The 13,685-nt window shown below is 40.6% G+C and overlaps 1 protein-coding gene across 1 annotated transcript; it reads right to left on the reverse strand.

The window, feature by feature from the left end:
• Positions 1–8,774: 8,774 nt before the first annotated feature.
• On the reverse strand, positions 8,775–13,685 carry PCOAH_00013590 (Uncharacterized protein; the record flags this gene model as incomplete). The annotated part of the gene is made up of 8 exons (XM_020058168.1): positions 8,775–8,912; positions 9,057–9,204; positions 9,322–9,378; positions 9,568–9,670; positions 9,823–9,875; positions 10,024–10,110; positions 10,204–13,471; positions 13,646–13,685. The coding sequence occupies 8 exons, from the start codon at positions 13,683–13,685 to the stop codon at positions 8,775–8,777; spliced, it is 3,894 nt and encodes a 1,297-aa protein (XP_019913837.1).

Consider the following 13,685-nt stretch of genomic DNA (forward strand, 5'->3'; position numbering starts at 1 on the left):
TCCGCTTCATGGTTCCCCTGGTGATCCCCCATATTGGAGACCTCACGGTGAACCACATTCCAAATCGCATTGGAAGTTGCCAGCTGGCACTTGCATAACTGTAGACACTTCCCCCGTACAAGACCAGTTTGAAATTGCTTCGCGCGAAGGTGTGCAGAGAACAGGGGAGAGTACCTACTTCCTTCTTATCCAACGGAGCAGATAAACGAGTGAAAAACAAACTAGTGAAAAAAAAACGAGTGAAAAACAAACTAGTGAAAAAAAAACGAGTGAAAAACAAACTAGTGAAAAACAAACGAGTGGAGGATCCTTCATAATAATAATAATGAATGAATAGAATGAATGAATCCTAATATTCTGAGTAATGAATGAATGGAAGCACACACATATATGGAATAATTATGGGGGCCACGCACAATACTGGTAGAAGGAGCATGGGAAAAAGGAGTATTCCATGCTATTAAAAAATTTAGGGATTACTTTGTGTACCATTTATAATGAAATAAAAAAAAGGGAACATTACATTTAACGTTACATTACATGTTTTGATAACTAATATTCCTGCCCCTGTTTCCTGGTCTTCTACCATTATTTGTTCTTCGCCTTCTGGGTTGTGGTGATCTATCATATATGGTAGATGCTCCATCCGTCAAATCTGCTATGGTTGATTCTGCCGCTGTTGTTAAATTTGATGAGGAACCCATTGTAGTTGCATATTCTGTAGAACTGTCCGTAGAATCGCCTGAGAATGCGTTTAAATCCTGTCGAACGAACCTTCTTTTTCTGCTGCTTCCATTGCTACTTCCAAAGAAGTTTTTTATCCCAGAAGGTAAAAGATCATACTAATAATAAAAAAGGGAAAGAAAGGAAGGTATGAAGGGAAGGGCGAAAGAAAGGGTGTTAAGGACATAAAAATGTGTGTTGTATCTACATATATATATACCTACATATTTACATATATATGTATATGAACATATATATATAATGCACAACGTACAATCTATTTTCTCTATATATTTTTATTTATTTTTTACAGTAGGAATACATAATAGCAGGTATTATTTATTATATGTAATTTCACTTTAAATTGTAATGGTAATTATAATTGTAATTATTTACTCATAATTATTGTATTACTTACTTTATATAGAAAAAACGCAAGTGTTGGTAGACCGACTAGTGTTCCTAGTGTGAAAGATACGATTGGAGTAGTAGGGGTGGTCGTGCCCCCAGAAGTGGATGAACCTGCCGCAGTGTGTGTATCCGCTGCATGCTGTACCACAGCTCTTTCTTCTACGAGCACTTGTTTACACTTTTCCCCTAGTAGGTTCCGGGGGTTGCTGTTTTTATACGTCCTATTAAATTCAAAGCAATATTCAGTCATATGACCGCGGCTACAATTCTCCTCCACTTTTCCATATGCTACTTCAACCTCCCGTGTGCGTGCACAATACTGGTCTTCTTTGGGGTCACCAGGATTTTGTAATTTGTTCTGCACGTGCACATGATCATAAAACCAATCAAACACCTTTTTTCTATTATTAAACAGTTCTTTGTCAATTTTCTCAGTATACTTAAGAGGACATTTATTCCTCCCCCAGGGGGCCGTATGGAATGCAATAAAAATTTTCTCTACAGTGTTAAAGAATTCGTCGTCCCCTATGGTCCCCGGTAATGCACTTCCTATCCACCAATACAGAAATTCACAGCGGTCCCCATATAATGCTTCGCCCCCATTCATTTTTGCTGCGTAGTAGGAAGCATTTATAATAGAATCCACTTCATCATCATCACCTAGGAGTGTGCTCAGCGTACTTTTCGCTTCCCTGCTCCATGACGTATCACTGCGGGAGTAAGTAGCCGTATTGAATTTTCCATACATTTCTTCTGAAGGTAATTTGTCGGGATCCTGCAGGGGCAATTATAAAAAAAAGGGGGTCCACCTTTACATTTTCACTATACGATGAATGGAAATATTACATGTGGACACATGAATTCGCCTATACGCACAGCAGCAGAAAAAAAGCAACCCTGTAGTTGTTTCCCTGACATCCAGCACTCACCCCATCAACCTTCGCGGGATTGCAAGTTCCCGTACTACCGGTACCGGAAGAACCTGGGTTCAATGTACATGTTGCAAGTTCTCCCTTCGTCCTCTGGTCCACAGAGCTTATATATGCTTTTTTCTTTTCCTTGAAATTGGTTTCGTTAATGCCAGTGCATGCAATTGTGCACTTATCAACATTAGACAACTTCTGCAGTTCTTCGCAAATAAAATTCATAGCACCCGTAAATTTATCACTCTGCCGACCGCTTAATATTCTTTCCCCAACCCAAAAATATAGGAAATTACACCACTCACAATATTTTTCATCGTCCTTATCCACTTCCTTGGCCACTTTACACCATGCATTCCCGATTTCTCCAATACCCTCGTAAATTTTATGAGTGCTCCTTAATTCAGTCTCTATTTCGTTGGCAGAATCATGCGTACACCAACCTGAGGCTTCTTTGAATTGATTAGAGTAGTCCGCATATAATACTTCTCCCTCCTGGCCTTGCACCTATGAACGGAATTAAAAAAGCATGTGTATATTATTACATGTTCACAATTATAATACGGGTGAAATATTACATAAATAATGTGCACGTATCCATTTAGACTAAGGAATAGTTGCAAGTACTGTCACCATGATTTATTCCTATATTTCCGTATAGAATTTATTTTAAAAGCTGTTTATACTAATTCATAGATTCAGAATGGAAAGGAGAAAGTGCAGGAATATTTTGGGCCCCCCTCAGTCCGATTTTTTTTTTTTTTACAATTACATATCCTACTACTATGCTTCCTCCTTAATATATATACACTGCTACATATTTACAGTCAATGATAACACACTATACATATGTGTACTAAATCGTCATATGCACATATACAATTAAAGCCAGAAATATGTAGGAATAAAGAAATAGGAAATTCATAAATGGGAGGAAATAATTGAGCTCCCAATATACACCCCCTCTCATATACATACTTCTTCCCTTATTGGTCCTTTCTAAATTGATTTCATTCGTACAACATTTAGCTATTACTACACTATGTACACCTCCTTTTCTTTCCTTTCCTTCCATGTATTATTTTCTCCTTCATTAACACAATTTTGCCTCATAGCCAAAAATTTTCATTAGGTATTGTTAATGTTCTCCTCCCCCTTTATTCTTCCTTCGCTCATTTTTCCATCCCTTCCGATAAATATACCATAAATGGCTCAACTACATTAGTCGAAAACTCCCTCATTTGAGCTATCCTTCCCCTGAATGCACATTACACTCCACATACTAAGTTCTCCTTCCTTTTAACACTCTCCTTCTAACCCTAAATGCGAAACCCAACACCCTACATGGGACACCCTATACTCATTTCTTTCCCCCTCATCAACTCTTTTACTCACTTCTTCACTCTCATTCCTCCTACAGCCTTTCCTTCCACACTCCTTCCTTCAGTCCACCACTCCTTCACCCTCCTTCTAACTCTAAATGCGAAGTCCGACGCTCATTTTCCTCCTTAGACCCGCTTTTTCCTTTTTCCTCATTAGATCCTTCTTTCCTAATCCCTTCCTTCCTCCGTAGATCCTCCCTTTCCTTCCTCCTTAGACGACCTTTCTTCCCTCATTATACCACCTACTTCTTTCCTTAGACGACCTCCTTCATTTCTTAGACCCTCGTTTCTTGCTTCCTGAGACACTCCTTCCATCCGCCTTAGATCCTCTTTTCCTTCCTTTCCTCCTTAGACCCCTTCCTTCCACTTACCACCCCTTACAAACTTCCTTCCACTAACCACCCCTAACAACCTTCCCTTCGATCAACCACCTAAAAACCCACCAACCACCTAACACCACCTTCCTTCCACCTACCACCTCTAACAACCCATCTACCACCAAGCACCCCTAACACAACTTTCCTTCCACCGACCACCACCCTAACGCCCATAAGTGCACCTTCCTTCTTCATCTGGTGGATGATGATGTATATGGGATTGAATATTCGGACGAATTAGTTGAATCATATTCCGTTGTTGAGGTGACATCGCCGTTGTCGTCATCAAACTCATTAAATTTTCTCCTAAGGGACCTTTTACTTCTGCTTCCGCTCATTCCTCCCGCAGAGTGGTTATGCTTCTTAAAGAAGAAGAGGAAGAGGTGTGATTTATACTTGTAAAAAAAGTATGCTAATGTTGGTAATCCTATTGCAGCTAATGCACCAGACACAGCAGCAGGGACGATGCTGCTATGACCAGCATCCTCCCCTTCTTTTCTGTGACTACCACCACCGTCACTCCCTCCCTTTCCTTCTCCACCAGAAACACCATCGACCACGGCAGGACATTCACCTCCCTTGGGGCAGGTTCCTGCAGAACCGGAACCAGATGAACCGGCTTGATTTGGATTTGGATTCGGTTTACATTCGAGTTCTTTCAGTTTTTCTTCATCACAGTACTTTTTACCTTCGTCCTTTTCCCTCTTAAACCAGTCACAATATTTATCACTCCCAGGTGTTATCCATGATGGGCAATCAACCTTCATAGCGGAGCATGCGTCTTTAATGGCCTGGAGGTGATTGTTACATTGTTCGTAGCAATGGGAGCTACAGGTGCTAATATGCTTAAGTAATTCTGCGTAGTCATAGAAATAATCATATATTATTTTCCTATGCTTGAACTTCTCGTCCGTAATATTAAGGTCCCCGTATATATTGTTACACTTATTCTTGGACTCACTTCCAAAATTTGATTTCCTTAGATGTGGGTAAATTGTCTCCATAGCTGTTCCTAGTGAGTAGCCTGGTTTAATTTTATCCTTTATTTTATCCCCTAACCAATAATAAAAGTAACCGCAACGTCCACTATAGTATAGAATATCCTCGACCATTGTACACGCGTAACAGTAGTTCCTTACAATCCTATTCTTGAAATTCCCGTCAACCGCTACGTATGTTCCTAATACTCTCCCCACTAAATCCTCTATTCCACTCTTGTCCCCCTGATGTTCCCATTGATTACACCCCATGTCCTCATTGTCGAACATAGTATAGGCTTGCCTTGAGGGTAATGTTCGTAAACATTGGTCTCCCTACAAAATGTAAATTAAGATTGAATAGAACATATATAAGGAGGAGGACGACGAGGAGTGTGTATATTCTTCCATGTATTTCTTTTTACATTATCTATTGAATTATGATGAACACATAAAGAATATTATTATTATATGTAGTAGTAGTAGTGGTAGTGGTACATCCACTTGAAATTAAAAAAAGAGAACAAATTCCCACGTACTTCGCCTCCTACCACCATTGTGCATACACATTTTATGACGTATATATATAAAAGTAATCTAATAATGTTCAATCATTCAAAAGGAATGTGTACACAAATATTCCTTGTTTCATGATTATGAGCGAAAGAACATGTGTGAAAATTCCGTTCGATCAGTGATTATGAGGTCCCGTTAAATTCTTATTCACTCCCTCTCAGTAATACATATTGGTTCAATTTTTCCAAAACAACGATTGTACATTCTATGATCGGTTCAAATTATCATATGCACATTTCAGCTAAGAAATGTTAGTAGATGTACTGAAATATGAAAATAAGGTCAGAGGGGGGGCGGAATTCGGGTTGTGTGTGTGAAACTCTTATGCACATTCCTTATTCTATGTATTATATTATTGGATTATGGCTTATTATTAGTAATACTATCTTAACATTTATACGTGCGCTTTTTAACTGCCTTTACATATATACAATGTATATATATATATAATAATATGATTTCTGCCCCTTTAATAAGAATGTTAATATATGTATTATGAATTTATGCTCAATTATGTTATTATTAAAAGAAGGACTTGCTATGAAGCAACCGTTAACATATATATACTGCAGTCCATACGTACAGAGGGCTCATTCCTGTTAAATCTGTACACACATAGGAATAAGGAGTAAGGAGCGCATACTCCTTCGATACATTAAGTGCATATAGTACCAAACATTGAATTAACTATACTTCAGAGAAAGCAGGAACATATAGTTTCCCATAATAGTATATTGTAGTACACCATCATTCATCTATAGATCCTAATAATAACATTTTCTCTTTTCTTGTTCTTTTCTATTTCTTCTTCTAATATATATACTACGAATAATTCCTTCATACGGAAAACATACATTATTTTATTTCACGTACTTCATTCTCTCTCCTTAATGCACATTATAGTTTACACATGGGTGTACCTCATTTCTTCCAATATGCTTCCGGGAATTAAGAACAGTTGCAGAGGTTAAGAATGCTCGAACTAATCAAAGGATTATAGAGATTAAAGATATTGCAGAAGTCCAGGACTTAGGGTTTAGGGTTCAGAAGTTTAGGGTTTAGGGTTTAGGCATTAGGATTTAAGGTTTAGGCATTAGGATTTAAGGTTTAGGCTTTAGGGTTTATGGTTTGGGCTTTAGGGTTTAGGTTTCAGGGTATAGGGTTCGAGTTTTACAGTTCAGGGTATAGGGTTCAAGGTTTAGGGTTCAGGGTTTAGGGTTTAGGGTTAAAGGTTTAGGGTGTAGGATTTAGGATTTAGGGTTCATGTTTAGGGTTCAGGGTTTATGGGTTTAGGGTTTAGGGTTTAGGGTTTAGGCTTTAGGGTTTATGGTTTGGGCTTTAGGGTTTAGGTTTCAGGGTATTGGGTTCAAAGTTTACAGTTCAGGGTATAGGGTTCAAGGTTTAGGGTTCAGGGTTTAGGGTTAAAGGTTTAGGGTGTAGGATTTAGGATTTAGGGTTCATGTTTAGGGTTCAGGGTTTATGGGTTTAGGGTTTAGGGTTTAGGGTTTAGGTTTAGGGTTTATGGTTTGGGCTTTAGGGTTTAGGTTTCAGGGTATAGGGTTCAAAGTTTACAGTTCAGGGTATAGGGTTCAAGGTTTAGGGTTCAGGGTTTAGGGTTAAAGGTTTAGGTTTCTGTGTTTAGGGTGTAGGAGTAGGATTTAGGATTTAGGGTTCATGTTTAGGGTTCAGGGTTTATGGGTTTAGGTTTTAGGGTTCAGGGTTTAGGGTTTAGGGTTTAGGGATTTTGGGTTCAGGGGTTTTGGATTCAGGGTTTTAGGTTTCAGGGTTTTAGGGTTCAGGGGTTTAGAGTTGAGGGATTTAGGGTTTGAAGGTTCAGAGTTTAGTGTTGAAGGTAATAGACTTTGAAGCTTTAGGGTGCTGGATTTAGGATTAAGCGTTACAGCGTTCTATTGTTTAGGCGTTTAGGGCCTCGGGTTGAGGGCTTAGAATTCAGGGTTTGTAGTTAAGTGTTTAGTGTTTGGGGTTTAGTTATTAGGATTTAGGGTTTAGTGTTTAGAGTTCAGGGTTTAGGATTGAGGGTTTGGGGTTTAGGGTTCAGGTTTTAGGGTTTAGGTTTGAGGATTTGCGGTTTAGGGGTTTAGGGTTCATCGGTTTAGGGTTCATGGTTTTAGGGTTCAGGGGTTTAAGGTTCATGGGTTTAGTGTTTACGGTTCAGTGTTTAGTGTTTACGGTTCAGGATTTAGGATGCGAGGGTTAGGATTACTGTTAGGGGGGCTATACGATTTAGTGTTTTTTTTAGGGTTGAAGGGTTTAAGTTTCAGGGTTCATGGTTTTAGTGTGTGTGAGGAGGGTTGATGGTATGGTAACCGGAATCAGGGTGTGTGAGAAGAGTTCATGGTATAGGAGTAATGTTCGGTGTACATGAGTCGGATTTCAGGTTTAGTTTGAACAATATGACCTGGTGTTTAATTACCTTATGTTTACAACGGTGGAATGTTATTAGGACGGAAAAGGTGTAAGGGTGCAAGGAGGAAAGGAAAAAAAGAAGAAATGAAAAGGATGAAAGAAATTAAATAAAGAGAACGTAGTGTTACATAACTGCGTTAAAACAAAATGGAGGGTGAGGAAAAAAAAATAAAATAAAATAAAAGAAGCCCACCATTTTTGTTGTGTCCTAGACTGAACGTCTTGTGCTTGTGACGTTAGTTAATAAACAAGAGGGGATCCTTCTGCTCCCTGTGCGTATTCTTGTATTCTCGCAGTTAGTAAAAATTATGATCACGAAAAAAAAAAAAAATGTTTCATGGTAATAATAATTTTAGGGGCACTTCCTACGTCCTCCTTAATACTGAAAAAATTGTATGTGCAGGAGTGGTGCGGAAGTTGCAGGACAAAAGGATTTCTGTTCGCCGCTATCATATGTACAAAAAAAAAAAAAAAAAAGAGCGGTGTGCGGGAATCCCAGCTGAACCGAAACCACCTTGCCACCTAACCGGTAATGGCGATGGGGTAGGGGAAGTTCGCCACCCATCAAAATGAAAACAGCGAATCAACGATGCAACGAAGTAACAATGTATTCACAAATGGGAATATCGCGGTGGATTCCCCTTCTTGTGTGTGCGGGAGAGGGAGAAACAAAAGACGCGCTAGCTAAATGCCCTCCTCGGAGCTCGTTCCCTATGGCATCTCCCAAGGGAAGGTGGTGCATTAATACCTTCCAGAACACTCAAACCTGCGCAGTGGATGAGTAACTGTTAAAGACGGCTACATGCTACATGAATGAAGAACCGGTTCAAAGCCGATAAGGGTGTAAATTCCTCCCCTTCCGCGATCCTATGCACATCCTGCCAAGCTGCATAACGGGGGGTTGCTCACATAAGGGCAGTTCTACCATCAGAGCTAGGCTGTCATCGGAGTCTACGCAACCAAGTCAACCGAACCAGCTTAATCATTCAAGTCGTGAATGTCAAAGGTTTTATCTAGTACATTATCGCTTTCCCCTTTGTTTGGCGTGGGAGAATTCTCTTTATCTACTGTCGTCGTGCCCTGCTGTGCATGCATTTCTTTCTGTATGCCCCAAATCTGCAAAGGAGGTAAAATGGAAAGAAGTGCATTTTTCTTTTTAAGCAATCACTCGTGGATCAGGAATACATACAGTGGGAACCGCTTTCGACCACTCGTACCATGCTACTGCTGCTGCACATTTTTTTTTTTTTTTTTGTTTACATTTATCGTATTTAGAAAGTGTCCCTTTTTCTTAAGCTGCGAAATTACACACTTATCCCATGTCGTTCTGACAACCTTAATTTTGTCGACGGATAAATTTAAAAATGGTTTGAGGAAGTACAGCAGGAAGAGGTTCGCTGGGCATTCGCTGAAAGGGGGGAAGCAAAGTAAAGAAGAGGGAAAGATATGCATATAGTTTGTCCCACTTCATGCGCGAGTTACACTGGCTAGACATACAAAAGGCGACGCTTTTTTACGCCCCTACTTGATAATCCCGTCGCACATCTTTATAAAAATCTGACGGTCACAGAAACGGCAACTTCTGCGGGGTAGTGAAAAGGGCGGAGTGGAGGAGTCCTCATAAATTGGTGCACTTTGCGAAAAAGCTCCGTAAGGAAGGCACACATTGGAAGTGGCCTAATTTGTTGGTTCTGCTCGCTTGCAAACAAAATAAACACACACCGTCCACGTGCAGTGCACTGCAATGCCTTTTTGGCAGTTCCGTTCCTACCTTGAAAATATTACTAAAACTGTTTTGATGAGGGCAATTTCGGCCCCGCCCGTGAAGTACCGACTCCTCAGTTTGTACTTCTCTCCATTGGTCAGTATCCTGTCTGTAATTTTGGATGGGGGAAAAAACAACATGAGTGGGGGCACGCAATGTCACATAAATGGGTTCGCAAAAAGGGGAATAAAGATAAGCAAAAAAACGCAATGTAAAGCAACGGAATTTCGCGCAGCAGAGTTGTCCCTCCCTCAGGCGCACCTTTCTTATACTCTTCTATGGGTAATATTTCTCCCCCCCCTTTGAAAAAGTTACTGCGAAGGGAATGGAAAAAGTGGGATGATAATTCATAACTGTTTCGTGTCTGTGGTGAGTTTAATTACTGCAATGTTGAAATGAGCTGCAAGGTCACACTGCAGGGAAGTGCTGGCACCCTTTTCAGGCGGCTCTTTTTTCTCGTACTATATTTGGGGGCACCCCTTTTCGAGGAATAGGTAGAAATAGCTAGCCGTGTAGGTGCGAATGGTGGCGACGTCGTCTTTGCACAGTCTGCGGTGGGTGGGAAGAAAGTGGGACGATAAGTGGAGGCAGCATATTCAGTCATCCGACCAACTACATACGGTTCTTCGCTAGCACACCTACCTTATGAATAGAGGAAAGAGAAACCTGCGGACGACCTGTGCATCCTCCGCGCAGGACAACATCCGGAAGACCACCTTGGACACCCGCTTGCGCAGGGAATAATCCAGCGTCTTGCAATCCAGCACGTGAGACAAATACGACATGAGAACCTTCTGCACCAACGTTGGGAAAAGTAAAACCATTTTGTCGTACCTCTTAAGGATAGCCTTCTTAACCAGCACGTTTGAATCCCTCAAAAAGTAACAAACGAAAAAGTGGAAAAAAAAAAGGGAAGAATCTTCACTGTAATATTTTCTAAACCTTTGAATGTATCTCTCATATATAGATTCATATTTTTGTAGAAATTTTTTGTAAAAAAAAAAGTTTTCGTTTTCTTCATTTGTAAAGAAATCGCTTTCGTGTAGGTTGGCATGGATTTCGCTCTGCAATCGTTTGATTATGTTGGTTCTCTCCTGCAGAGCTTCCTCCGACCCTTTGTCTACTTTCGTTCCCACATTTTCACTCACTTCGTTAGCGGCATGATCGTGAGTTCCCCCCTGCGAATATCCACAGTCTGAAAAATTATCCCCCTCTTGTTGCTTCTCGGTAAGTCCGTTCGACGTGGGTGGCGTACTCTCACCCAGTTCACGTCCCGACGAACTACTATTGTCCAAATTACTTATCTTTTCATCACTTGTCATAGATTGCATGCTCTGTATGCGTTTCATATTGCAGTAGGTGGCATAGTCCACATTGAACGTCTGTGTGACTTGAGGGAAGTCCTTTCTAGGGGAGTAATTCTTACCACCTCGCTGTCTATCACAATCCGTTTTGAGATGGGGATAAGAAAACAAGTCACCCTTCCTGTTTAAAATTCTATCCTTTCCGCTTTTCATAAATTTGGTCATCGTGTCCTCTTCCTCATTTAACTCCTCCACAGTCATTTCTAAAAAGTTAGAGGGTTGTAGAAAGTTTACCAAAATTTCGTAAAACAAAGACGCCATGGTTTTCCTAATAATGTAGTACGGATAGGTACATACAAAAAAAAAAACGTGAGAAAAAAATCTGAAAAAGTGTTGTTTGAGCACTAGGATGAGGGTGGGCATGTGTAAAGCCGTAATATACACTGCGTTTATGTTGTGAGATACGATAATATTATTTGGGGTGTCAAACAAAAACTTCTTCTTGATGGCCTCTACATTCACCGCTTCGACGTTATAAATGTCGTCTTCTTTTTTGTTTACGTGGATTTTACATGGACGTCTCTCTGTAGGAGTATCCATTTTCCCCCCCTTCTGAAGAAACATCGCCCCGTATGCCATGTTCCCTTTTATTAGATCCACGTCACTGAAGTACCATCCTTTTATTTGTTTTATGTCTATCGTATTATCATGATTGTATATTCTGTCTATGCAGGTGATATCATTATCGGTGAGGGTAAAAAATTCATCATTATAATTCCCCTCATAGGTGGGGTCCTTCCCCTTCTTTTCTTCTTCCCCTAAGGGGATGCTCCTACAGTTGGGGGGTTCATCCCCGCTTTGGCCTCCCCCCTGGTGGGTGCACTGCTGCTCCTGTAGGGGTCCCTTATCATTTGTTTTTTCTCCCTCTTCAAGAGCTTCCCCACCGTGTACTTGAAAAAACTGGCGCACGCTTACCGCAAAATGGTTGTTGCTAATTATGAGGTCATTAATCAAACCGTTGTTGATAAAAATGGACGTTGATCCTGGGGTGATGAGCGAGGACGTGGACGGGGAAGGCAGAACAGACGGAAGGAGCGATGTCCCATTGGACGACTCCAACAAGGAGGACGACGAGGGGAAAAGGGAGAATCCGTTTTGCTGAACTGTTGTTCCATTTCCCCCTCCATTAACATTTTCCAATGTGTTAGCCAGTGCAGTGCCACCAGCATAATCTTCCTTCAAATGATTGTCCGACTTAGAATAATATCTGATTTCCCCCATTTGTTGGACTTCCTCCTCTTCCTTCGGCTGGGCCACATTAACTGGCTCACTCACACTTACGCAGTTCATGGTGAGTGTCGTCTCTTCCTGTATTTCCCGCTTCCCCTCATGATTCATTTCGGGTGTGTCGCTTCTCCCCCCGTTGTCTTGCCTAGACTGACCATTTGACATTTCGCTAGAGTCGCTATTAATACCAGTTGTTATGTCTGCCTCGGCCACTCCGTGCGGTTCCTCTGTTTTGGGTTGTTCCTCTATTTTGTTTGCTTCCCCCCCCCTGGGGACGCCCGCCAAAGCGTAGCTGCTCTGCCGCTTGGCAGTGTCATTAAGATAATTCAACGTAAACAAGTGAGAAGAAAAAACATTGTTGAAAAAAAAAATAATCTTGTGAATGTAAAAAGGGTGAATAAGATCCACGTCCTCAAAAAGGCAAACAAAAAAAAGCATATTTATCAAGGCATAATAAAATATATACAAATTTGTATTCTTCAGAAAATTATTAAACAGAGGAACGAAAAAGTGAAAAAAAAGTTTCTTCGAATAAAGACACGATAAATGCACACAGTTGTACATGCTAATTATTTTAACAGTGTCATTAGGATCGTTACATAACAATTTGAGCATAAAAAATATGACTAGCAATTCTTCTTCGTTGGCAATTTTGCATATATTATGCATGTAACAGGAGAGGAACATTTTGCTCTCTTCGTCCTTTCCTTTAATGAAGGATTCGATACATGGGAACAAATGCCTTGACACCATTTCTCTCTCAAATATATAGGAAATTTTAATCAACAGAATGAATCCTACGTTCTTGAATTTTTCACTAGAAAGCAGCGAAACTATGAAGGGGAAGATTATGCTCTTCCGATACTTGGCCTTGATATGCGTGGCTAGAATAAGCAGCGCCTTCATCGCATTCGCAAGAACGTTACCACCGTCAACGCTGCAACCGATATTCCCTTCTCGCCCATTTTTGATGATGCGTTCGATGATGGGGAAGAGAAACTTAATGATATCTTCACACCCGTCTGGCCCATTGTTACTCTGCAGCAAGTACGCACACAGGTCACCCATCTGGCAACATAACTCGTATTGTATTTCCTCCTTATCGTTGCTTAACCTTACCAACAGAGGATAAATGACCTTTTTAAAATCCTCATAGTCTATACTATTTAGCGACTTCACTAACTCTTTCACAAAAATAATCTTCCGGCATTTTTTGCTGCTGTTTCCGTACAGTACAGCTCTTTCCAGGGAGGTTAAATTTTCATCTACGGGATCGTGGATATTCTCCAGGTTTAAATTGAACACAGTGGATGTCAAGCCTATCAGGCGGGGAAAAAGGGGATGAAGGGGAAGGGGGGTGAACAGAAATACGTGTGCAGCTTTCCCAATGAATTGGGTCCTACCACGCGCAAACACGTGTATACATTATTTGCTCCCCACATTTTCTCATCCCGTTTTAATGTCTATCCCTTCTCTCACTCCAAAGCACATACCTGTCAGCTTAGCGAAGAAGCCATTTTGTCTATTTACCAT

Source organism: Plasmodium coatneyi, chromosome 6, assembly GCF_001680005.1.
Source record: "Plasmodium coatneyi strain Hackeri chromosome 6, complete sequence".
NCBI classification, from domain to species: Eukaryota; Apicomplexa; class Aconoidasida; order Haemosporida; family Plasmodiidae; genus Plasmodium; species Plasmodium coatneyi.